This window comes from Puntigrus tetrazona, chromosome 2, assembly GCF_018831695.1.
Source record: "Puntigrus tetrazona isolate hp1 chromosome 2, ASM1883169v1, whole genome shotgun sequence".
Lineage (NCBI taxonomy): Eukaryota > Metazoa > Chordata > Actinopteri > Cypriniformes > Cyprinidae > Puntigrus > Puntigrus tetrazona.
The window spans coordinates 9675903-9702213 of NC_056700.1; the positions used below are offsets into that span (position 1 = coordinate 9675903).

At 38.5% G+C, this 26311-nt stretch overlaps 2 protein-coding genes across 3 annotated transcripts; one reads left to right on the forward strand and one right to left on the reverse strand.

Annotated features, from left to right (window-relative positions):
- Positions 1–352: 352 nt before the first annotated feature.
- prg4a (proteoglycan 4a) lies at positions 353–6067 on the forward strand. 2 transcript variants are annotated; one of them, XM_043261023.1, is made up of 13 exons: positions 353–455; positions 537–653; positions 2124–2252; positions 2359–2412; positions 2637–2706; positions 3174–3277; positions 3377–3565; positions 4290–4376; positions 4454–4593; positions 4672–4828; positions 4917–5021; positions 5691–5819; positions 5928–6067. In XM_043261023.1, exons 1-13 carry the CDS (start codon positions 383–385, stop codon positions 6032–6034), a joined length of 1461 nt encoding a protein of 486 aa, XP_043116958.1. In that variant the 5' UTR covers positions 353–382; the 3' UTR covers positions 6035–6067. The 2 variants fall into 2 exon arrangements, with proteins under 2 accessions (XP_043116958.1, XP_043116969.1); XM_043261034.1 differs by having other exon boundaries at positions 2124–2237.
- A 3-nt stretch (positions 6068–6070) lies between these two features.
- On the reverse strand, positions 6071–26305 carry tpra (translocated promoter region a, nuclear basket protein). The gene is given in 52 exon segments (XM_043261085.1): positions 6071–6340; positions 6625–6714; positions 7528–7637; positions 7743–7902; positions 7986–8084; positions 8648–8757; positions 8844–8935; positions 9024–9095; positions 9174–9385; positions 10140–10227; positions 10430–10564; positions 10634–10834; positions 10923–11003; positions 11964–12112; positions 12361–12609; positions 12694–12890; positions 12993–13066; positions 13286–13462; positions 13464–13483; positions 13975–14173; positions 15073–15219; positions 15338–15548; positions 15651–15781; positions 15930–16061; positions 16201–16338; positions 16555–16702; positions 16812–17002; positions 17324–17527; positions 17611–17727; positions 17812–17964; positions 18058–18230; positions 18307–18478; positions 18572–18712; positions 18804–18938; positions 19024–19186; positions 19642–19790; positions 20764–20891; positions 21080–21240; positions 21356–21576; positions 22371–22478; positions 22569–22766; positions 22842–22936; positions 23064–23204; positions 23473–23560; positions 23641–23721; positions 23811–23903; positions 24001–24165; positions 24260–24363; positions 25120–25218; positions 25311–25364; positions 25457–25561; positions 26097–26305. Coding segments are annotated over 52 exon segments (7071 nt in total). The 5' UTR covers positions 26248–26305; the 3' UTR covers positions 6071–6281.
- Between the last annotated feature and the right edge of the window lie 6 nt (positions 26306–26311).

The following is a 26311-nucleotide window of genomic DNA, read 5'->3' on the forward strand; positions in this document are numbered from 1 at the left end:
AAGGACATTTTAACAGAGGTCACTGACACCTCTGTCAACATTGTGGACTCGTTGCCGCTGTTGTCTAGTGTGTGTGTGTGTGTGTGTGTGTGTGTGTGTGTGTGTGTAGGAGGTTAGTCTTTACATCATCATGCTTTAATTGGGCTGTGGTGGTTAATTAAAGTTTCTAGCCAACAGGAGAAATCCAGCTGCCATACGGTATAAAAGAGACAAAGCGCTCAAGGACAGAACAAGGTGAGTGGAGAAAGAAGCTTCTCTTTGGTAAGTCCCTCTCCGCGAGCGGTCGACTTTGACGGCGACAGACTAACTTCGGCGTTTTGTGATCTATTTTTCAGACATACAGGTGTTTTTATCAACCCGGGCTGCTCTGTTGAGGGTTATCATGACTGGATCTGCTCTGGTTTCGTTTCTCCTGGCGCTGGCCTGTGTCCTTCTGCCGCTTTGCGCTGCTCAAGGTGAGTCGGGTCAGTTCTGGGTCTTTCCGTCTCGGTTCTGGTGGGCTTTCGGTTGGATTCAGCCCGTGTTGGTGTTTGCAGGCAGCTGTTTGGGGAGATGTGGCGAGCCGTTCACCCGGGGACAGGTCTGTAGCTGTGACTACAGTTGTTTCGTCCACGGCGAGTGCTGCAAGGATTTTGACGGTGTCTGCACTGTCGGTGAGACCCTCATCTCCCAATGACCCTTCTGCTGTATTACTAATCTACTTGTTTTTGAAATTTGAATAATAGTGAAATAATGAAAATAATTAAACTATGTAAGGACCAAAAAGTTTTTTTATTTTTATTTTAGAAATATAGTAAAATAACAGTAAATTAATCCAAAGTATGAATTTATGAAATGATTTAAAGATATATTTCATTTTTTGTAATTTAATAAAATCAAAATAATCCAAACTATTGATACATGTAGCGATCAAAAATATTGTAATTACACCATTGTAATCAATTGTAATTCATTATTAGAACCAAAGTAAAATGATATGAAAATAAAATAAATAAAATGATAAAAAAAAATTAAACTATGAATTTATGCTAATAAAAAAAAAAAAAAATATATATATATATATATATATATATATATATATATATATATATATATAGTAAAATGTTAAATACTTATTAATGCATCTGCTCAACTACCTAGTCTAATTAATATGTTTTATTTTATTTTTTAAAATTACTATAACAATTGCATGTGTTTTTATAAACATAATTATTCCATGTTATTTAAAAATAATCCAAACTATTGATACATGTAGCGATCAAAAATATTGTAATTACACCATTGTAATCAATTGTAATTCATTTTAAAATATATTTTTGAATTAGAACCAAAGTAAAATGATATGAAAATAAAATAAATAAAATGATAAAAAAATTAAACTATGAATTTAGAACCAAAGTAAAATGATATGAAAATAAAATAAATAAAATGATAAAAAAAAATTAAACTATGAATTTATGCTAATAAAAAAAAAAAAAAAATATATATATATATATATATATATATATATATATATATATATATATATATATATATATATATATATAGTAAAATGTTAAATACTTATTAATGCATCTGCTCAACTACCTAGTCTAATTAATGTTTTATTTTATTTTTTAAAATTACTATAACAATTGCATGTGTTTTTATAAACATAATTATTCCATGTTATTTATTCAAACAAAAGCAAATATTTTTAAAGTGGGTCCAAACTTTTACAGTCACTGCAGTGTATTACTGCAAACAGTTTCTTTGTGTATTTACATTTTATGCCTTATTTTTAAATATAATTTCTAAAACGCACTTTTTAATTTTTAAGCCTCATGATATTATTTATTTTTTACGCCTACATTTTATTTAAAAATAACAACTTTTTTTACTTCCTTTATTATATTATTTTATTTTATTATTTCTATTTTGTATTATTTTGTTGATCAGAAGTAGTTTTAATTATGAGGGCAAAACGTAAAGCAAAGCAACACAATGAGTCAAGACGTATAAATGAACGTGATTTTTTTCTTATTTATTGAACGTATTTATTTTGCGCTTAAGTTTGACCATGTTGTTAATTTCGAGGCTTTAGAAAAGCACGTATGAAACCGTCCGCCGCGTGTCATTGGCAGGTGGCTCCTGCAGGGGTCGCTGTGGCGAGGCGTTCCGGCGCGGGAGGCAGTGCCAGTGTGACTCAGACTGCGCTCTGCACGGCTCCTGCTGCCCGGACTACAGCGCGCAGTGCGGTGAGACGCGGCGCGGTCCGTCACAACTCTCAACAACGCAATAAATATTACGAAAGATGTATAGGCTGTACAATCTAAGTTTTTATTGCTGTAATGTCGTAATAATTCTTGTCTTCCTCAGATGTTTTCTCCCAACTGCAAGCTGCAAGAAGCTCAAAACCTAACACACCAACAGGTAGTAGCCTATGTTAATACATATTCATATACATAATACATATTTCATGTCTATTTTTGTATGGTTTGAACGTCTTAGCTGTTTTACCTGTTTGAGAAGCCTTTTTGGATATATATATACACACACAACAATATTAATTTATATATATATAGGGACCAAATAGTTTTGAGTCCCTCCAAAAGTGCATGACAGTGAGTGAGTGTGTATTTGCTGTGTTGTTTTAGATTATACTGAGGAGTGTATGGCGGCATGTCTCGCAGCACAGCAAAACCCAGATCTCATGAGAGATGGTAAGCTACAGTCATTTCACATTTACAGACTTACATTTATGGTAGATTATATGTAAAGTCCCTTATGCCTATCAAGGCTGCATTTGTTTAATGAAATGTACCGTAAAGCAATAATAGCGTTGAAAACCACTGCTATTTAAAACAACTTAGTGTCTAAACGTAATTCATTCCTTTGATGGAAAAGCTTAATTTTCAGCTTTAGTGCTTATTAAATATCTCTTACTATTATCAATGTTTAAAAGAGTTTTAAAGAGAAATAAGATGTTAAGATTAGCTAAAATATTAGATGAACTGGACAGCATTTATTTGAAATAGAAATAATTGTCAACATTATAAATGCTGTTACTGTCACCTTTGAAGTATTAAAAAAAAAAAAAATTATTATATATATATATATATATATATATATATATATATATATATATATATATATATATATATATATATATATATATTTTTTTTTTTTAGTAGCAGAATGAATAACTTTATGGCTCCCTCTGATGCCACATCACTTCCTGCTGGTGGCCCTCCGCCCCAGGACGTCTTTTCTCCTCTGACACCCTCTGATATATCCGGTAACAGCTTAAAAAGAAGGAACTTGTTTATAATATAACAGAAAGTTAGATGTGAGCTGATAATCAAAATCAAACCAAACGACATATATGCTCTCGCAGGCATCGGATTCAACCCGTCCGGGGGCCCTCTGCCAGGCTCCGGCCCTGCTCCTGCAGCGGGACCTTCCTCTGACGGTCCCCTGGCCATCCCTGTGCAGGTGTCCCTCTCGGTCAGCGGACAAGGAGACAGACCCAGCTCTCTGGCAGACATCGCTCAGGCCATGGCAGCCAGCAGCCCTGCAGCACCAGGTATAGACCTTCAAGACCATCTGGATGACAACCTTTCATGCTAAATACAACTGTTTAATTGATTTATTTACATACACAGAAATCTTTTACACAGCATGCATTTACTGGGTTAAAAATACAGCAATATTGTGATACGTTACAATATATATCAACCTTTAATTCTAAATGTTAAAATGCAATGTATTCATGTGACGGCAAAGGTAGATTTACACGAGGTGGTGCACAATTATTATTTATTACTGGTGCTTAATTATTAATATTGGCTTCAATCAGTGTTTTTAATATGAATAAAATGTTTTTACTGCTTAAATTTGTGAAAACTGAAACATTTATTAACATTACAAATAGAAAGTTAAATCTATAATAATAATCAGACCAAATGTTTTTTAACTTTATAAAACGGTCACTTGATCAGTTTAGCAATAAATAATAATCATAAATCATTTTAATCATTCCTTAAAATAGCAGTGTACCACAAAATAACTGCTTCCTAAAAATGGCACTGATAAGAGAAAATAATTTTTGATCCAATCAGCATATTAATGATTTCTGAAGGATCACGTGACGCTGAAGACTTTTAAATCTTCAAATTTAATATCTCTGTTTTAATGTCTCAAAAAAATACAAGGTTGATCAAGTGACTTCTTTCAAAAATGTTATCTTGATTATTATTTAAACTTTTGACCAAAAGAGTAAACTAGATATATTTGGGTTTTTTTTTAAGATGCCGACTCGAACCCTAATCTGTGCAGTGGCCCTGCCATCGATGGAATGGCAGTCCTCCCCAACAACTCCATCATGGTTTTCAGAGGTACAGCTTCTGTGCATATAGTGCAAATGTACATCACCACCAACATCACCAATTAAGAAAAGTGCTATCTCTCTCAGGTCACTTTTTTTGGGTGCTGAACCCCAAAACTAAAAGAGCTGGCCCTGCTCGTAGAATCACCGAGGAGCTGGGCGTCCCGTCTCCCGTCGACACGGCCTTCACACGCTGCAACTGCCAGGGCAAGACCATCATCATCAAGGTACTGAAGAGCACGGAAAACTGTCACGTGTTCGCAGCCCTTAAAAATACACTGAACTGTTGGTTTTCTCTCACTAAGGGCAACAACTACTGGAGTTTGGAGAATGGTGTTGTGGAAGCCGGGTATCCCAGATCTGTGTCCCAGGACTTCGGTGGGCTCACCGGTGAGATCACCGCTGCTTTGCCAGTCCCAGCCACCAGAAAGAGACCCGAGTCTGTGTACTTCTTCAAGAAAGGTGGAGCTCTCAGTGTCCTACATTTGGTTTGAATAATTAGAGGTTGCCAAAATGAGAAAATTCACCATAATTTGTGTTTTCTAATCAGGAGGCACAGTTCAGAAATTGACTTTTCCTGCCGGAAGTGCGCCAACTTGCAGCGGAAAGAGATCCAAAAACCCAGACAAAGTTCCAAAAAATGGCAAACAAGCAGGTAATCTGAATTTTTCAATACTATATTGGAGTACTTTAAGAAATCTCTTATAATGCATTGCAGTTATATAATTTCAGTATTATTTAAACGTGACCCTGAACCACAAACCCAGTCTTATGTAGCACAAATATATTTGTAGCTGTAACCGATAATACAATTTTATAAATGATATATTTTTCTTTTATGCCAAAAATCATTAGGCTATTTAGATCATTTCATGAAAATATTTCGTAGATGTCCTACCAAAAATATCAAAATGTAGTTTTTGATTCGTAACGTTTTTGGACCTTCAGATTTTCATATAGTTGCGTCTCATCCAAATATTGTCCTATCCTAACAAACAGTTCATCAATGGAAAGCTCATTTATTCAGATAAAGTATAGATCTCCATTTAAAAATAAATGTAATAATTAATAATGAATGCTTAAATAATTCATTAATATTTATTTTTTTTAGTTTGAATATTTACTATAACTTACTTTAGTAATTTTAATACTTCAACATTGTATCGCATTTAATTAGCAAAGCAACATTTCTAATATTTGTATTTTATTCCAGCTTTATTTCAAATGGAAAACATGAATAGTATTCATTTTAGTTCATTTCAACGCTGCAACAAAAAGAGATTAAAAGATACAAAAGTTATTTCATTTCATTCTAATTTGACAGCGATCCAGTTGTCAGGGGAGATCAACATCAACCTCAAAATGAAGGGCTTCCCGGCCCCTGTGACATCAGCCTTGTCCATGCCCAACCCCAGGAAGTCGGAGGGCTTCGATTACTTTGTTCTCTCTTGGCGTGAGTGACATTTTATCTTGCTACACTACACGTGTAATTAAACGAGAAGATCCAAATCTAAAAATGTCACCGATGTGAATCACATTTAAAGCAATCTCTGATTTACAGCTAAAGTCCTAAACGTGAAGGTTAGCGGTGATCTGCCCGCTTTGACGGCCCCTGCCAGCCACTCGTCCCAGCAGAACGACATCGGCAAGTGGCTCAACTGTGCCTGAAAGAGCAGCGTGAATCAAACGGCACCAGCAGCTGCATGGCGAGAAAGATTCTCCATTTATTAGCAAAAATCGTCGAACGTAGCGTCAGCATGAATACTCACAAAATATAAAACATATCTAAGCCACGTTTTAAAGCACATTGGAACGAAACATTAAAGAAAGTAAATGAGCAGTAGGTTGATTCTGGGTTCTTTGAAGAGTCGTGATCGGTGTTTCTGCTGGGCAGACGCTGTGAAGGTGGATGGATTTAGATAGGAGTGCCTCTGTTGAGTCCTCGACCCCGACCTCCGCGAGAGAAAACACCACCTACAGGACAAGACCCAGACAGACCAAATCAAATTTCATCAAAAGGTCTTTATAGACATCCAAATTCCTGAACAGTTTCTATAAAGCAGACCCCCAAAACGCAATCAAGCACAAACTGAGCGACGAAAAGCTTCTGTATGCACCTCAAGTTATCTTTGCTTTAATAAAAACGGAAAAGTTTTAAAATCCAGTCTGTTTTGTTGCTTTTCGTGAGAGTATGTGGGACTAATGAGATTATGAATGGATGGATGTAGAAACCGAGGAGTGAGAAATGTGCTCCAGACCTCTCCTGATGATCTGGTTCCTCCGGGGCGGCTGGTGCTGAGGAAAGAGCCGGCTTGCGGGTTTGGCCTGACCTGTGCTGCTGCTCGTGTCTAAAAAGAGGAAGAGAAAAAAAAAAAAGTGTCAATGATAAAGATCAAGTACTCTTTGTATTATGTTAGTATGTGTATATAAAAAAAAAAGTTAAAATGCATTACAAAATTAGTTTTATGATAAAATCTAAAAACTCAAATGTAAAATTAGAATAATTTTATTTTAAATAGTTTTTAAAGTGCCTAAATGCTTCATATACCTATACAGCCCTTTAATTTTGTAAAATATAACTGAAATTAAAATAACATTTTTCTGCTTAGATATAGTTTTGAAATATAATTCATTCCTGTGAAGAAAAACTGAACTTTTTTTGCATCCATTACACCAGTCTTCAGTGTCTCATGACCCTACAGAAATCATACTGATTTATCAATTTTGGCAACAATTTTACAGTTTAATATTTTTTGGGATCTAGGGATTTTTTTTAGGATTCTTTGACAAATTAAAAAAAAAAAAAAAAAAAAAAAAAAAAAGCTAAAAAAAAAAGCTAAAAAAGGTCTTTATTCAAGATAGACATTTTGTCACAATATAGACTATTTAAAAGTTTGGGGTGTGTGTGTATAAAAAAAAAAAAAAATTCCAATTATCAATACTGAGGTTTTATATACTTTGGGAAAAATTGCTTCAAAAATATGAACTAAACATTCTTTTATTCATTCATTTTAGACTTTATACCCCAATAAAATAAGAAAATGAATTTCAATTTAGACCAAATTGGGTCAAATGTCATTTTTAAACCCATTTTAAACCTATAAAACCTATTTTTAAAAAAGGAAACAAATCAAAGTGGTAAGTCTATGAGCGGTGTGCACCTGCGGAGCTGGACGTGGGCTCTTGACTAGTGGAGGGCAGACTGGCATCATCGGTCGGCTGCGTGGATTCCAGCTCCGGTTGTCCCTCCAGACATGCTTCACTGCTCGTCCTGCACACACACACACACACACACACACACCACGCAATCACTACAGACCCGCTGACAAAACCAAACCGCTCTGAAGTCAAGCATGAAACTGTCACAAGCCCTCACCCTTCACTCTCAGCCTCCCCCACAAAGACGTCATCTCCATCGTCTCCTGGGACAGCTTCTCCTGGTGCGGTCAGACCGGCGGTGGACGTGCTGACCATGGGAACCGACTGAGAGGCTGTCTCTGACACATCAGAGGGGTGGCTTTCAGTGAAAACGGTCACTGTCGACACAAATAAAGAGTTAGATTTGACTAAAAGAATCAAGAACCAAGCAAACTCGACCAGACGTCCTGCAGCTGGTCACCTGGAGCAGCCACTTGTAGAGGAGTGGTGGGGACACTCCTGCCTCCAGACTCTTCATCATGAGTGGGCAGGAACAGAGGACTTTCATACATGCCCAATCCTGAAAAAATTCAGGAACACTGTCAGGAATTATGCTATGTTTATTCATAGTAATTATAAGACTTAAGAAAATATTACAATTTATTCAATTAATTCTCAATAAAAGAAAAGTTGGAAATTCTGAATTTTATGAAAGCTGAACTGACCATCTAAAATGCAAAATTCACCAATTTAATATATTGTGAAAATGTACAGATTATTTAATTTTGCATACTCATTTTTTCCCATTTCCATCTTTTTGACAATGCTTATGCTACTTAAAAAAGCCCCAACATGAATAGGGATAGTTTTTGTTTTTAGAGTGGTTTTAAACAATTTTTTATCAAAAAAAATGTAGCCTTAGTGAGATTTTTTTTTTTTTAATTAATTTCAAAACTTTAAAAGCAGCTCATTACTAAATGATAAATTATATAGTAATAAATACTGTAAAAATATTGACCAGTGTTGCCAAAGAAACTAATGCTTGCATATAAAGGACATAAATGGCTCTAGGTCGCCATGAATTAATCAAGGTCATTCGGTATCAATGTGAAAGCGGCATTACGGAGTCGTGCTTGTACTCGCCTCCGTGTGTGGCCAGATGGCTCAAGTCAGAGTGAGAGGAGCTGGCCTGGGGCATCATATCCTCAGGAGGACCGAAACGGAAGCGAGGAACTCCGGCCACCTGAGGGGAACTGAGATGGAGGGATGCATCAATAATCAAGGTCTTTAATGATGTATCCCTTCATGCTATAAAAGATTAAAAGCTGCTGTGACTCACTGAATGGCCTCTGCGAAGCCATCTGTACGGTGTGGTACGACGAGGGTGGGAGTGCTGGGGACCATTCTGTCGTCGTCGTCAAAGAAGTGTTGCTGAAGGAACCACGGTACTCTCGTCAGAAATGAAGCACTAAAAATGCAGCACGTTTGTATCGGTTAAGCAAAAAACTAGTTCCCTCACCATGCTTCCGATTCCAGGCGTGAGCTGCGGTGCACGGCTCATCGAGGGTCGTCTGCTCTGTCCTGACTGCCTCTGTCCAGAAAAGTATGTGTTACACAGAAATGGAAGTATTTATGTAGAAACACTCAGAATTCGACGTGGTCCACATACCTGCATGATAGGGGGTCCGAGCTCAGGGACGGGGTGGATGTTGAGGCGTGGGGGTGGGGTGTGATGTGGTCTCCGTGGGGAATGGGGAAGACGTGGGCCCAGGGTGGTGGAGGAGGAGGAGGAGGAGGAGGTGGTGGTGGTGCTGGGGACTGGCTGTTGCTCTCTCACAGGCTCAGCGGGGAAGGCCTCCAGGGTGCTGACACTAGCTTCACCTGTGAACATGCAAGAAACTTATTCAGATTCATTATTCATAGATTTGTCACTTATTCCAACAGCAAAGGTGCCATAATGCACACTTTCATAGTCCAGACATCAGTGTTTAACCTCTTTTTGTCCCTGAGGTCTGGGCGAACTGAACAGGGAAACTGTGTTGGAGTATACAGTACTATTCAAATATTTGTGCCAATAGGATTTTATCTTTATTTATTTTTTTACATGAAATGAACAGTTTTAGTTTAAACATTTTTAAAGCTAGAATGTTAAAAAACAGCTTATACAAATAGAAACAGCTAAAAAGTAGCTAATTTAGTAAAATCAGCTGGTTGTCTAGTCTGATAAAAGTAACCGGTTTAAGCTTGTTTGGGTTTTTTTTTTAACAGGTCTCCCAGTCTGACCAGCTAAGCAGCTAAAACCCCTTTAAAACCAGCCTGATAACAAATATTTTCAACGCAGTCTGAAGGTCTGACCCCAGTGGATGTAGCCTTAAAGAGGAGGATATACTAGCTGCATTTTCAACATTAATAATCAGAAATGTTTCTTCAGCAATGGAGACTTAAGTAACATATTAAAACAGCCTTTTGCAAACTGATTTTGAACCAATTAATGCAGCCTTGCTGAGACTTTCAAAAACATTATAAAACCTATTTTTCAAATCAAAAACAAGTCATAGTGACCCCAGACTTATTTATTTATTTTGGATTGGCAGTGTATTGCAGCATTAGCATACAATCGTATGTTTTTTTATACCACTCTGAGAGTCTGCTTGCTTCTGGATGGAATCAGATGCTTCTTGACTCTCTTCATTGTCAATGCCTGGATCGGCCGCTCCATCGCCCTGCCAGCAACAACAAAAATCACATCAAAACACCCAGAAAAAAGGTCAACAGCCAAAGGATCACAATCAGCTCACAGAAACTTAACTCAAACTAACTCAAATCTTAACTTGACAATGTTCGCAGAGACAATAGAGCAACTTGTTCTCTGGTAACCAAATGGCTTTCGTTACAAAAGCAGCTTGCTAGAAAAGTAGGGGTCACCTCTGCCTCGTCTCCCTCGTAGGCCTCATTGGCATCTGCACTCCCGCTGCCTTCATTACTCTCCTCCGCTGCTTCCGCCATCCCTCCTTCACCATCTTCGTCATCATCATCATCTTCTGCATCATCGTCTTCGTACTGCAGAAAGGAGGGAGGTAAATATGCTAGAAATTACATACTTTCCACTTCTGAGAGAAACAGACCGACCTGTCCAGGCTCCTCCTGCTCCTCCTCTTCCTCCTCCGTGCCGCTATCGGTCTCGATGACTATGACATCATGCTTGTACTCCTCGGATGAGTCCTGTCCGCTAATTTGAGACTCTGAGGGTTGGGACTCGCTCACCTGATCCATCGGGACAGACTGAGACAAAGATTCTTCATCTCCCTCTCCTAACACGGGATACGCTTCCTGTGAGAGATGAACAGACAAGATCAGCTCACTGGTTGTTCACTGTCGGGATAAGTGGCTGTAGGGATAAGGGATAAAGTCGTGGTACCTCACTGGCATCAGGAGGCTGCTGGACTTCTCCTGTAGAGTCACCCATAGCATCGTTACTCTCCTCAGTGCCAGAAGCATCCTGCAAAAAGAGTGGGATGATGTATAACAGTCTTTTTTTAACAGCCAATGTTATAACCACCGTGAATGTTTCCTGCACCTCAAGTGCAGCATCTACAACAGACATTGTACATGCATTGAGTTTGTAAAAGCTGGAAAATTAGTGCTATCAGTGTATCCGATTTACAAACAAATGAAACGATTCCTTTTCCCTTTCAAAGCATTCTAGAACTGCAGTCAATGACAATTTTGTGTAAAGTTCAACAAACCACATTGTATCTGATCACTGTAACTTCTCAATGAGTGAATGCAAAATGTATTATCTTTTCTTTTTTCAAAAGTTCATGTTCATTCAACAATATTTGCTCTTAACTCTATATTTCTCAATATTTAAGAAAACAGTCTAACTGTTAGAGAATAACCAGCATTTAATTAATTTAAAACCCACATTAATTGTCCAACAAAAACAAACATGCAATGTTTTCGAACAAAATATTTTTCAAATTTAGAATATTTGGTTTTTGATAATTAACTCTACAATCCTAAGGATTGCAGTTCATTTGTTTAGTTTATTGATTATATCAGTAACATCATTTGGTTGTTTATACTGTTTTGTGCATGCATATTTATATTCACACATTTACATTCTGTTAAAAGTGTATGTGTAAGATACAAAGAAGAGGCTATTTGTGTTAATACATGAAATATATTTTATAAATGTATTGTAAGTATTTGAGAAATCTAACCTAAGTTTCAGAATGTATAATTTGTTTTAAAAAGTTCTTACAACTCTCTGAAACAAATGTGCATTTTGATAGTCTTATTCCAAAGTTCTGTTTTTTTAATGTTTCCATATTAAAACTACACTAAGAATAAACTGTGGATATATATATTTAAATGTAACTCTTCACAGTCAAAATTTCTTAAAAATAAAAAGCCACTCCCACAAGATGACAGGAGCACATGTACGTACACTGCTCACCTCCAGGCCCACTCTTCTTATGATGCGGAGCTTCTTAGTGATGGGTGGGTGTGTGGGGTCATCCTGTGTGGTGTCCGTCACCTCGGTGGAGCTCTCCTGCTCTTCCTCTCGCACTCGCTTAGGCAAAGATGAGCCTGCTGTTGCTGACACTGACAGAAGAACAACATGTTATACCTCATATTACTGCAGGGAGGGAGGGGCCAATGAAAAATATCCCATAGGTGTCTTTAATATCACAGTTACCATTTTCTTCTAAAATACTTTTATCATCCACTTGGCTAGTTATTGCTGACCTAAGTCAAAAATCAACTTGATTAAATATTTATTCTATCGATTTATATAAATCAAGTAAGACCAAGGACAGGTGTGAGTGTAAATAGTTATGATTTCTTCACACCTGTACCAAACACAGCAGTGGAAGTGGACGGCCTCTCCATCTGTGAGCTATGAACTGCCTCCATCATAGTGGTTGCTGGTTCCTGACTGGTCTGCTGCTGAGTGGGCTGGACGAAGGCGGTGGCTTGGCTCTGCTGCAGACTGAGGATTGGCTGTGTGGTCTGTATGTTAGGGCTGGTGGAGCGCACTGTGCCGCTGGTGCTGCCGAAGACCGTCACGTGCTCCACGGGACCCTCTGTGGACTGGAGAGCTGGTGGAACAAACCAATGCCAATGTACAACTTGTGTACTAAAATAGATCCTATCGGATGGCAAAGCTTAAACTCCGCCCATACCTTCCTGCGTTTCCACCTGTGTTGTGGGCATGACGGTGGCTGTGGGTGTGGGCGTAGTCACGGGAGCGGGTGTAATCATTGGCCGGATGCTTGCCCTAGGGGTGGACTTGCTCCCTGCGATTGGTGAAGGCTTGCTGGGGGCGGCAGCAACTGGCGTGGGCTTGATGTTAGCTGTGGGTGGCTCAGATGTGCTGGCACTGTTAGCAGATGGAATATACAGACAACATTTGACACGGCTAGTATAAAAAGATGCACAGCTGTCTTAAGCAGTTCAAAATCAGGTGGATGTAAAGCATTACCTTCCTCTGTCGGCAGCAGGTGTGGGTTTGAGAGTGATCTGGCGAGCATCTGATGACCTCTGTGCCTCCTGAACCTAGAAAAGATCAAAAGTACTTGATGAGCATTCATTTACTTAAATACTTAAAAACAAATAAAGCCTCGTCACGTAGGGCTAGGAGATATATATTTAAAGCATAACAGCAAATCCCATGAATTTGAATAAAGTCATATAGTACTCATACATAAGTTTCTACATACATAACGCATAGTATTTCTGTATAAATGTGTACAGAGGGCATTTGTGGTGCTGTACCTTGCTCTGGCCTGGCTCCTGAGCTTCATCTTTCTGATCTCCGTGTCTCTCCTGTTGCTCACGGAGCTCCCTCAGCTCTCTCTCCTGTCGGCTCAACCGACCTTCATACTGGGACTTGAGCGCACTCATCCTCACCTCCAACTCCTCTCTCTGCTGCTTCAGCTCCTCGTTTTCTTTTCGCTAACTGCTCCTTCGCACCTAAAACAAATTGGATAAAGGGATGTAGCTAAAAACCAATAGCCTCAAAACCAAGATTTGCTACTTGCTAGAAAGCGGTATGTGGCATTAAGCGGAAAGATATTTGCATCCTAAAGAGCACTTTACAGGGCAAAATTTTGCATATGCTGTTTTGCAAGGAGGAGCCTTTATCACACAAACGAAATATTGTAAATATGACCGTTTTTATTTTTTAGAAGTACTCTAACATATATGGAACATAAACCACTCCATTTATATATAAAAAAAGGAAATTAATTAAAATGCAACTTTTTTTTTTTTTTTGAAATCCCAGAGCTTTCTGACCCTGAATAGACAGCAACAGAATTAACATGTTCAAGGCCCAGAAAAGCAGCAAGGACATAAAATAGTCCATGTAACATGAGTTTAACCTTACTTTTACAGGTATACTATAGCTACAGGAATACTTTTTTTGAGCAAAATGTGCTTGTCACATGTTCTTGTTTACTAACTGTTGAGCTGGTTGATCTTCTGCTTGGCACCCATGAAGGCTTTCTTGGTCTTCTCCTCTTTATCAGCGATCTGCTGGCGGAGCTGCTCCTCCAGGTTATTCTTCTCCTGTAGCTCTGTTCTCAGACGGCTGAGCTCCGGCTGCACCTGTGCGAGCTGCTCCTGCAGGCTCTTCACTTCAGCTTCACGCTCCTGCACCGTCTGCACACCCAAACATCACCACATGTGTTTTGAATGCACTGCCGACAATCACGTTGCATTAGTTCATCACTTTTATGAAGTCAACAAACACTTCATAAGCAACCATGAAGGAGGACCAGGGAAAAAAACCAAAAAAACAAAACTCTTAAACTCTTTTCCAAAAAAGCCCAGTAAAGCCCAACATAACATTTGTCTCACTCCATCAAACTAACTTCACACCTCACTGTCTCAATAATAAATGAAAAAACAACACTCCATTACTCTCTCACTTCCTGGATTAAACACTTTTATTACAGTTATATAACATGGGCCAAACCAGAGAGAAGCCTACAACGGCAATGTTTTTCACTGTGTGCTGTGTACTTTTACAGCACAAAACCGGACGTCCCAGTGCTTTGAGGGATTATACAACTGTGGCTCTGTAAAAGCAATCATTGTGAGGAAGCATTAACTGTTTTAATATTTTAAAACCTTTATTCTAACGCAGACTCAAAGGATTAGTTCACCCAAAAATTAAAGATTAAATTTAGCCATTTATTCACATATAAATGTTTAAAAACGACCACCATAGCATAGATCAAATATGGTAAATAGAAGCTCAAACTAAGCTTTGTTCTTGTGTATCCCACAAGCACGTTTAAGCTTTCACAAGTACCCGAAAAGTTTATTCATGGTTGATCTTAACGGTTTTGAATGCGTCACATCTAATGAAGTCAAAACTTACAGTAAGTATAACCTGTGTGAACCTGAGTTCATGCATTTTTAAAGCATGAATGCATAGCAAATCCTATTTGATCCAGTTGAGGGATTCCCATTTTTTTTTATTTTCTGGGCACTTATGCAAGAAGGGATTGAGGATAGCCTTGTTTGTCAGAGCAGCACACGAATCCATAATGTACCTTCTGAATGTTGTCCAGCTGAGTTTCCAGTTCTGAGGTTCTGTTCTGTGTCTGACTCAGTGAGTTCTTCAGGTTTTGAATCTCCTGCACTGAGGCCTGACGGTCTTCCTGCTCCTGTGCTGGCTTAGAAGCAGCCTCTGCCACCATCTGTCAGCGAGATGAGACAAACTCATTCAATACCTTTTCATTAGTTAAACTGAGAAAAACTAAAATAATAAAAAATAAAAAAATACAAAAAGGAGAACCCCCATATGTTGCTGTGTACCTTATCATGCTGTTCTTTGAGCTCTTCGTACTGGGTTTTGTAGCGACGGCCAATCTTCTTGACTTGTGTGATGGTTTTGAGTTTTTCCTGGATGTCCATGGTCTTTACCTCCAGCTCCTTCTTCAGATTGTCCCTTTCAGTGGTGACCTTCCCAAGGCTATCCTGCAGGTTCTGCACCTGACTCTGAGCTGTGGTGATTGAAGCTTGGCTCCTGTTGTTTGGTAGGCAGGGAATGAAGCTTGTTCTCTTAAAACCAAACAAGAAAATCTCACATTTTAAAATGTTACATGATTCAAACTAGCTGCACACTGACCTGGCCAACTCATTCTTGAGTTTGCCCGTGTCCTCTATGAGCTGCTGGATGCGTTTGATATGGGCCTCCCTCTCAGAATGAAGCTTCTTAGTTTCCTCCTGATCGCTGTCCTTCTGCTGACTAAGCAGTTGCTGCATGACCAGTTAAACCAATGCATTAGACACTGACAACTAGACAACTGCCTGAATTAAACTGATCTTAAGATAAAATTAATATAAGATTCTACATATTACATTCAAGGTACAAAAATTTACAGGTGAGCAGTGAGATTTTAAAAACCTGTGTTCGAGTCTTCAAGCGCTTGACGTCCTCCTCGAGGAGTCTCTTCTCAGCCTGTAACATGCCACTCTTCTCACTCAGCTCAGCATTGGAGTCCTGCAGGGGCTTGATGTCAGTTTCCAGTTTGCGCACCTACAACATCATAAAAATCTCAGTCTCTTAAATCTGAAGAAATCCATGTCTGAAGCAAATATACAATCTATGCATCACAAAATGTTTGATCTGATGATGTATAATGGTTGATGCACACCGTGTGCTCTTCAAATCTTACCTTTGCTTGAGTCTGTTGCAGTTCATGCTCCAGTCTGTTCTTCTCATTCTTCAACATCTTGTTGGTCTCAGTTAGAGCACTCATACTCTCCACCCGTTTCATCATGTCTTCCTGCTGTGCCAAAGTCTTCGTTGCAACCTGTATATTTGAGATGTTAACCAATTTTTGAAAATCAATGAACGTTTAACACCCTGATGTTAAATACTTTCTCTTTATAAAACCTAAATATGCAGTAGCAACAAAATCTTTGAATAAAAATAAAAAAAATAGCATTGGCATGAATTTTGACAGAGCTATCCATTTTTGCCACTCAATAGAATATGCAGCAAAAAACTGTCTGAAAACTCTTAGGACCTGTAGTTTTTCTCTCTCTGCATTCAGGCTGTCCTGCAGTTCCTTCAATTCTCCCTCAAGGTAATCCATGCGCTGTTTATAGCGTAGGGTCTCAACCTCAGCCACTTCCAGCCGGGTCTCTGCTATCTCCTTCTCCCGCCGTACAAACCTTTTCAGAAAGAAAGGCAACATGACTGTTAGACCTTTCTTATTTACTATTGTAAGGCATTTTAACAGCATGTCATTCACTGAAAGGGTTGCGCTGTTGAGGGTTTTACCTGAGAATGTCCAGGATCTGTTCATGAGATTTGCCTTCCTCGTTCAAAGAGATGTTCAGACAGCTCTCTCTAGTGGTCTGCTGTTGGGTGGAGGCGGTTATCTTGCTGCTCAGGTTCTCCATCTGCTCATGGAGCATGGTGTTCTGCTTCTGGAGCTCCTCAGCTCTCTTTTGCTCTTTAGAAAGTTCTTCCTGTGGAGAAAAAGTGTCTCAGTCAAGTAATAGCTCAACAAAGACTATTAGGTGAAAGGCATAGTCCAATAAGTGATAACAGGATTTTTTTTTTTTTTTTTGGGTGAAGTCATTCTAAACCTGTATGACTTTTAGTTCTGTTGAACAACCAAAAAGACATTTTGAAGAATGTCACTAACTCTGCAGTCTCGGTTCCAACTTGTATAGACAAAAAAAAAGTAAATGGAAACCAAAACTGACATTAAATTTATGATGATCTCTAAGACTCTCTAACATATGTATGCATCAGCTGGTTCTAATTTGCCAACCACAAGATTTTACCTTTAGCCTCTTTTCTTGCTGTTCCCAGTCAACGCGGCCCTGACGCAGCTCAGATGCAGCTTTCTGAGCTTTCTCTTCAAGCTGCCTCGTGGTCTGTACTGACTGCTGTCCCTGTTTCTTGGCAGCCTGTAAGGCTTCCACATCAGCAGCATGCAGCATGAGCTCTCGCTCATATTTATTCTGAGCCTCTGCAGCCAGCTTAGCCTGAAACCCGAAATAAGACAGAAAAATCAGTTGTTGTGTGGAAAAGCAATTTAGTTGACCTGATCCAGAAGTATCACGCCCACCTGTAATTTGCTATCTTGTGTCGCTCTCTGTTCCTGAGTCACCGCTTCAGCAGCTCTCTGGAGGGCATCCTGTAACTCTGTCTGCATGTTGGTCATGCTCGTTTTCAGTTCCTTCACCTACACAATTGATTTCAATCTTCAGAACTTTCCTATTCAGACTAACTACAAAAAGAATGGAAGTGCCATCCGTGAGTTCCATACCCGTTCTTCAACGCTCTCCACAGCTTTCATCTTCTCCTCCTGGAGCTCCAGCTTTTCCTTTTCTGCCTCTACCAGCCGAGCTTCCAGCTGCTGGTTCAACTCCCGTGCTGACTTCAGCTGGGTGTCAGTGGAGGTGCGTGCCTGCTCAGCCAACTGTAAGTGAAACACAAGACAATTTTTTTTTTGTACTGCAGTGACTTATAACTTGCATTACAAACAACTGAACAGGCTGAAGTACATTAATACCTGCTTCTCTTTGTTCACAGACTCCTCCAAGCTGAGCACCACTGATCTGTACTGCTCTAGGTTGGTGGTGGTGTTCTTCAAACGCTCCTTCAGGTCAGAGTTTTGTTCTTCGGCCTGCTGTAGACGTGCTCGGAGCTCATCCACTTCTTGTTGAGGAACACCAGGAGCTGAAACTGCACATAACATGACCTTGAGTTACGCAGCGACTGACAATGACGCTCTATTTCAAATTTCAATCTCTGGGTGTACCTCTGGGTAACGTCCTAACAGGCTGTTTAGGCGCTGTGCTCTGGTTTTCGTTGTTGTTCAGTTGTTGTCTCATAGAGGTAACCTGCTGTTCAGCAGTTCTTAGCAGCTCTTTAGTCTTCTGATGTAGTGTTGACTGTGTCTCCAACTGCTTCTTAGCCTGCAGCAGCTGAACCTAGTCGACAGAAATGAGAGAAATGAGTTTTACCAACTAGTGGACCATTGTAACTCATCCCTACTAAAAAGGAAGTGGATTTTACAAGCTTACATCTTGGTTGCGTTCCAGTGCATGTCTCTGTTCCACTTCCTGCTCTAGTTTCTTCTTAATCTGAATGATCTCTTTCTCCAAACGTTGAATCTGGTTGTTGTAGCGCTGTTTGGTCTCAGTCTCAGAGCGCTCCATGGTAAGCTGTAACATAATGAGGAAGTTAAGAGAAAAAAAAAGCCCAAAGAGAAGAGTGCTCTGACAAAGTTGTTTGGGATACGTAGGCAAACTGTACCTGAATTGACTTGAGGTTGGTAAGCAGGAGGCTCTGGCCGCGCTGCTCAGTCAGGATGGACTCTTTCTCCTGGGTCAGTCTGTTCTCCACCTGCTTCAAAATGTCTTTTTCCTTACGAATGTTCTCAACACGCAACTGCAGAGAAAGGAAAAAGCTATATCAATGAATCTGAATACCTGATAATCTGAATAATATTTAATTCATTGTACTTTCTTCATACCTCGGCCATGGCTAGTTTCTCATTGGCTTCCCTTAGATCTTGAGTCATTGTGTGAATGATTTGCTCGTGTCTCTGATGAGTGGCAGTCATCTTCTGATTCTTCTCACGGAGTGCTTCAGTCTCTCGTCGAAAGGCATTCACATTCTCCTGAAGCATCTCATACCTGCCATGGACCATTTTAGTTTAATTAAGTCAACTTCAATGGATATTATATTTTGCTGAAGCAAATGCTGTGAAAAAGCTGCACATGTTTGAGCTCCAATTGGTCAAACATAAGTTGTTTAGAACACGCCTCCTTTACATACAATGACGACGCAGTGTTTTTTATTGTTGTGTAACCTTATATACACAAGAAAATCAGGACTATGTTGATTCTCCATTTCAGAAGTTAATTAGAATTCTATTTAGAATTACGGAAAGCCAACGCACATATGTTGTGTGTTTGAAATGTTGGCAAAAAAAGAAAGAAAACACACATGACAGCAACAGCCTACAACAAAGTGTACACTTATAGCTGTGGCTTTAGCTTGTTTTGCTCAAAATAAACTGAGGTTAAAACCTCAAAATGCAACTTAGGTTTCGATTGTAATATTGATATTTCAGGCAAATTGTGCTTACCGTTTGAAGGCAAACTCCAGCTGTGATGAAAGTTTAGCCTTCTGTGAGAGCAGATCAGACACTTGGCCACGGAGCCTCTCAATCTGTTCATTCAGAAGCTTGTCGTTTTCTGCCTTCTCCTTTTTATATGTTGTAAACGAATCATTAAGCTGTGAGAAGAAAACATTCAGTTTAATGCTTAATACTGAACGTTGAAATAAGAAAGGAGCATTTCACCCAAAAATGAAAGTAGTAATATTTTAGTTGAATTTGTCATTCTAAACCTGTAAGGATTACTTCCACAGAACACAAAAAGATTAATCGAGCACAATGTTTATGCTCCTCTTTTCCATTCAACAAAAGCATACAGGTTTTGAATTGAAATTATTTTATTTTAAGCTCATGGTCCGGTACAAGGTCATGTTCTTCTTATAGTAATTACATTAACAAGTTTACCTTTCTCTTTTAAGTATTACAAGCATAAATAAGATTCCTAAACCCACTAAGGCTTCAAATCCAGAGATTTTCTGACTTGTACACACCATCCTAAAATGGCTTGTTTAAACACCCCCCCCCACTTCTCTATATCACAAAAGTGGGTTTGTTTTCATAACACCACCCAAATCTTTACGCAAAGAAGGCGGAGCTATTATTCTAACTTTGCTTCTAACTGCTGCAACATGTTCTGGGGATGCTGCTTCCAAAAGAGGACACAACTAGAAATCAGTGATTAAACAGCATTTACAACACGGTTTCAGAACAGTTTAACCCAAATATTATAATAAGTTTATCACATTTACGACAAACGGATTCCTGAACCTGCAGAGCAGCCTATGCCGGCTGTGCAAAGAGGCTATAAAGTGAGACAATTCCTGCTTGCTACTCACACCCTTTAAGGTACAATGCAATGCAATGCATAAAAAAAAAAAAAAAAAAAAAAAAAAAAAAAGTACTAAATCATTATAATCAGCCTCATTTGTAATGGATTTTATTGTTTTTGTGTCATAGTGCTGGAACATAGCATCACGCAATATTTCCATCACATGCTTGAGGTATTTGGCCAATCGCAACACACTGGACAGCTACAGAAAGACTTTAGCTTAAGCTTTTAAAAGAGAACCAAAGCAAGTCAATATGTCTAACCTGTTTAAGAGCTGCTTTAGCCTGAATTGCCTGGACAGATTCTGCAGCTGCAGCCCTCAGAGGTGTTGATCTGGTGGCCATAGCTCCTGGCCTGCTGGGAGTGGTGGATTGAGACCCAGCCTCTGAACCTGAACACAACCACAGGAAACTGAGCTACTATATATACACTGTATATATTTACACACAGGATACATTTTGAATATTTATGTGTATTCATTGTTATATATATTAATATAAAACCAATTAAATAGTTTGACAGCACTAGTTAAAAGCCATAAAAAGAGAGCCCGTTTCGTCTAAAGAATAAATTTTTTACCATGTGGTGGAAGCTCAACTCCGGCTGTCTGCAACAGGATACGGTACATGTCTCGTTGACGGGTGGCAGAGTCAGCCAGCTGTTTCTGATGGTTTAGCTGTTCCTTGATCTGTTCCAGCTCCTTCTGAACCTTCTCTAGACTCTGCTCCAACTCTGTTTGCCTGAGAGAGCAGATCCTGTTTTTGTTGTTGTTTTTACTGATTTTGTACTTTACTGAAGTATGTGATAGAAGACCCTCTCTAAGATCAGCACTAACGTAAAGTAGATGGTCAGTACCTGGCAGTCTTAGCCTGGTTCTGGTCCCTCTCTCTCTGCTCTTCCAGATCTCTGATCTGGGCCAGCAGGTTCTGGTTCTGCTGCTGAAGTTCTTGGACGCTGCGGAAAGCCACCTGCCGTGAGCCCTGGACCTCAGAGCTGCTACTCACAGCTGAGCTCACGTCCTCACGCACCACCTGATTACCACGTGCTTCCTCCACCTCCACCAACAGCACGCGTACCTGATTCATGAAAAAAAAAAAGGGGAAATATGTAGATTGTCATAAGAATTACAGTGCTTTCTTAAGTTAAGACTAGGTGTTAATAGGGGATATTAAACAATATTGTGACTAAAACATAAAATCACAATATTCACACATTTTTAATCATACTGACATTTAAGAAAACAGCACACTTGATTGTGTGATATTGTCATGTAGAAACAGAAACAACATTTTTGCTTCCATATATTGAATTATTGCATGATGAATTGTAATAGGCTATATGAAACGATTCACAACAACAATTCCAATATTATTGTAGATACATATTGCAAACCCCCAAGTGTTACATCTAAATGTTTATTGCAACTAGGGCTGCACAATTAATTGCATTTACAATAATGGATGACAATTATGTAATCATTCAAAGCAGCAAATAATCATTCAAAATCCATGTAATTCTGCTTAAGATAAGTTCTTTTCTTAAGGGTTTTAATTTTAGTTTAAGTATAGAATTATAATACCTTGAATATTTTTATTTATTATATAAAGAAGAAACCACTTCAATGCGTAGCTCACATCTGAGACTTGATACCGTAGAAAAGTGATACAATTTTCTGTTGCGTTTAGTTTATTTTGATCAAAAAATATGACATGGTTGCTTCAAGAAACGGTATAAAAATTATTCAATATAAACTGTGATGATCGTAATAAAAAAAAAAAAAAAAAAAAAAAAAAAAAAAAAAAAAAAAATCGCAATTATAATTTCAAAGAAATAACTGACAATTAAGATTTTTGTCATATTCGTGGCTTACCTGTTCAGACATGTCTGTTAACTGTCTTTCTGATCTCTGCTTATCTCTCTCCAGCCCTAAAGCTCTCTTATTGGCTTCATCCGTCTCCTTCTGCAGCCGATGGACCTCCTGATACGCAAGAGAAAAGATACAGATTAATGTCACAGCAAATCACCATGTTTTTTTCTCCTCTTCCATCTACTTCAAATATGCATAAACCTTCATAGCTTGCTCCAGCTTGGCACAAAGGCTGCTCATGGACTTTTGCATGTTTTCATATTCTTCCCTCTGGCGTTTCAAGATGGGAGCTTTGGTCTCCACCTCCAAAACAATCTCATCCAGGACCTTGTGCACACGCTTGTTCTCCAGCTTCTCCAGATGCAGTTGGTCTTGCGCCTCCACAAAGGCATTATATAGCTGGAAGCAAATGTAGAAACGTTACTTATAATGAACACACAAAATTTGCTAGTTTGTGATAATCATCTTTTATACCTCCATTAGCTTCATGCCTGGCTTAACAATCTTGGCCACTGCAGCTGCAGTTGGAGAGAGGTTTGTCAGCTCCTCTTCTGTGAGAGCTGGAACGCCTGTTGAAGTACAATAATCAAAAAAAAAAAAAAAAAAAAAAAAAAAAAAAAAGTCTTGCACAATGAGATGGCATGAAATGTAATGAAAAGATTCTTCAGCCCAAAACAAAGACAAAGTGCTCGTTACCTCTCCGCTTAAAGTCTACAAGCCGTGTATTGGCGTTCTCCAGCTCCTTCTCTAGATGCCCAACCTTTTCATGTAGATCAGACTCTGCTCTCTCCCTCACATTCTGCAGCTCTGACAGCTTCTTCTCTGTACCTTTACTGGCTGTGGATAAGAAACAGAATATCAACCTTTTAGCATCTTAACTATTTTTTAAAATGAGAAAAAAAGGATTAATTAGAAATTTGTGCAGAATTGGATAATATTGAATGAAATAGAAATGAACAGATATATAAATACAATTACAAACAGTTCACTCAAGTCCCTAGCAATTGAACCCATGACACTGATAGTGCCATTCTCTAATGTCTAGGCTACAGAAATGAAATAAAATAAAATAAAAACAAACCAAAAAAAGTTTTAATTTTCGAACCTTCCACTGCCTCCTTCAACAGTTTGTTGAGCTCTTCAACTGCTCTGTTCAATTCAGCGTTCTTAGCTTCAGAGTCTGCTGCTGCATTCTGTCAACACATAATGTGTAGTATTAGTAAAATCATTTTAACACTGGGCCCTGCACAACACAATGTCGACTTTAACTGACCTTGTACAAATTACAGAGTTTAAGGTTAGCATTCAGCTCATTGCGATACTTTTCCTCCATGGAGGCCCGCTGGTCTTTAGCCTATAAACAGAAGACAAACAATGCCACCTTCATTTAAATTCTCTTTCATGTGAAATGTTAAACTAAATAAGAGGAAAGTGATATCAAACCTCTTTCAGCTTGTTCATCATATCTTCAGTACTCTTCTGCATGTTGTCATTGTTATTCTTGACCGTGTTCACTTGGTCCTGAAGTCTAGATACCTGATTATGACATACAACATGTAAGGCCGTTGCAAATAAGAGTTCTAAGAGGAATATAGCTCAACTGATAAATATGCATCTCAAAAATTCCTCACACCTCCTCCTTCTTGCTCTCTAATAAGCACTTGAGCTCCAGGATCTCTTTGCCCTTGTCTCTGGATATCGTGTACAGCTCGTCTGTCTTACTCTTCAGCTCTGAATTCAGCCATGTGTTCTGGTTCTGAAGGAGCTCCTTTTCTTGTTCCATTCGCTTCTCACGATACTGATGAGAAAAACCCAAATCAAAGCATGGACTCAACGCTCAGATTATTTCACTGTAGAGACAGAATGACAGCTAAATGGGAGTCAATATTCACCTGAATGGAAACCTCTGATGACTGAAGTTCATCTAATTTAAGCTGGAGCTCCATCTTGATTGTGTTGGTCTCCACAAGTTTGTCATTGAGACGTTTAAGTTCCTCTGTATAATGAAGATAACATACATTCTAGCAATTATGGATGACAAAAGCATTGATAGTTTAGAATTAAGTAACTGCTCAGCTGTACATATGAGCATATCAGTTCAGTTTCTGAATAGCTGTTTGCTTGACTTTAACTAATATTAACTTACAAATACCTATTGGCTACACTCCACTGTTTTAATTGTATTGACTAATATTTAAACCAAGTTTATTTGATATTAAATAATTTAAAAAAAATGCTGTTCTTCTAAACGTTCCATTCATCAGTGAATCCTGGAAAGAAATTATAAGAATGATTTCTGAAGGATCCTGTGACTGATAACTGAAGCAATCATTACTAAAAAAAAACATTACATTTATAAATTATAAAATATAACCCTATAGAAAACTATCAATTTTTTGTAAAATAAGTATTTGTGTTTCAAGAATATTTAAAAAAAATAAATCTAAATAATCTGAAAAAAAAGACTTACAAAAAGCTACAAAAAAAAAAAAAACCACTTACTGACCCAAACTACTGAATAGAGTATATAAGTAATTAATTTTTTAATACAAAAACAAATTCAAAGCAGTTTTTCTAAGGTACTAAGAATTGTAAAAATTCTAATCAATTTGGACTTATTTTGGTGACCCAAAAGTGCTTAAAATGTTAAGTATGTAATACAATCAATCATATTTGGTTAATGCCATTAAACTCCAAAGTCAATGGCAAGTGCAATCCTTCATGTAAACGCCAGTGACATAAAAACACATACCGCTGAGGTTTTCCACTTCTTGAGATCGTTTCTCAAGCATCCGTGAGAGCTCTCTGTTTTCTGCCTCGATTTCATATTTGGCTCTTGTTGGCTTACTCTGAAATGCAAAAACATTGGGATATTTTCATCATTTTAACTGCTCGATTTTGAAGGTACATATGAAGCATGACAGGTGAGAGACTCGAAGTTACCTCTTGCGTCCCCCTGTTCTTCCTCTATCTCTTTTAGCTTCTTAAGTTCCTCGGCTTTAAGGAAGAACAATCACTTACATTATACAGCAATGCCGCATCAATACAACCATCATATTAAAAAAAAAGAAATTACGGACAGAACTTACCAAGACGGCTGTTTTCTTCCTTAATACTGTGATGCTCTTTACTTTGGGACAAGAACTGCTCCTGACTCTCAGCTAGCTTCTTTTCAAGATTAAAGTACTGTTGCTCTGTTTATTAAAAAAAAAAAAAAAAAAAAAGTAACATTTTATTGGAACAATTTATACTGACAGTTCCTTTGAAAATTCATGAAAATGCATTTATGATTTGATTAAGATTTGGAGAGAAATTGTAACTATTATTGTAACTAATAATGCATTAATGATGATTTACATGTTAACAAGGAAGGTGCTTATATATATATATATATATATATATATATATATATATATATATATAACTCATCACTTTATAAGGTCCAAGGATAAAATATGACAAAACAGACAAACACGAACACTTTCTTTGGTTTGCCACTACATCCCTGAATGATCTTATACCACGAATTTTGCAGAAGGCACAACCTGGTAGCTCATCTGTGCGGAACAAACAAGCTTTTACAAAACAATTTACCAGACGCCTTCTTCTTTAAGGTCACGAATCAGCACACATGCATTTGTGATGCCTATAGATGCTGTCTAGTGAGAAAGCACACTAGTATGTTAAAACACACAGCTGTTGAATGACTCTCCGGCCCGCCTTACTCACCGCAGTCTGCTTTATATCGCTCGTGCTGGGATTTCAGAGAGTCTACCTCCGTCTGCTGCTCTGACAGAACTTTCTCGAGCTTGTTCTGGATTGCTTTCGGTAGTTTGTTGATCTCGGCTCTCTCCAGCGCCTGCTGAAGAAGTGCCGCCATCTCTCCGGCACACCGCGACAGTTAGCATTAGCAGCTAGCTGCCCTTACGTCATATTTGAGCGAT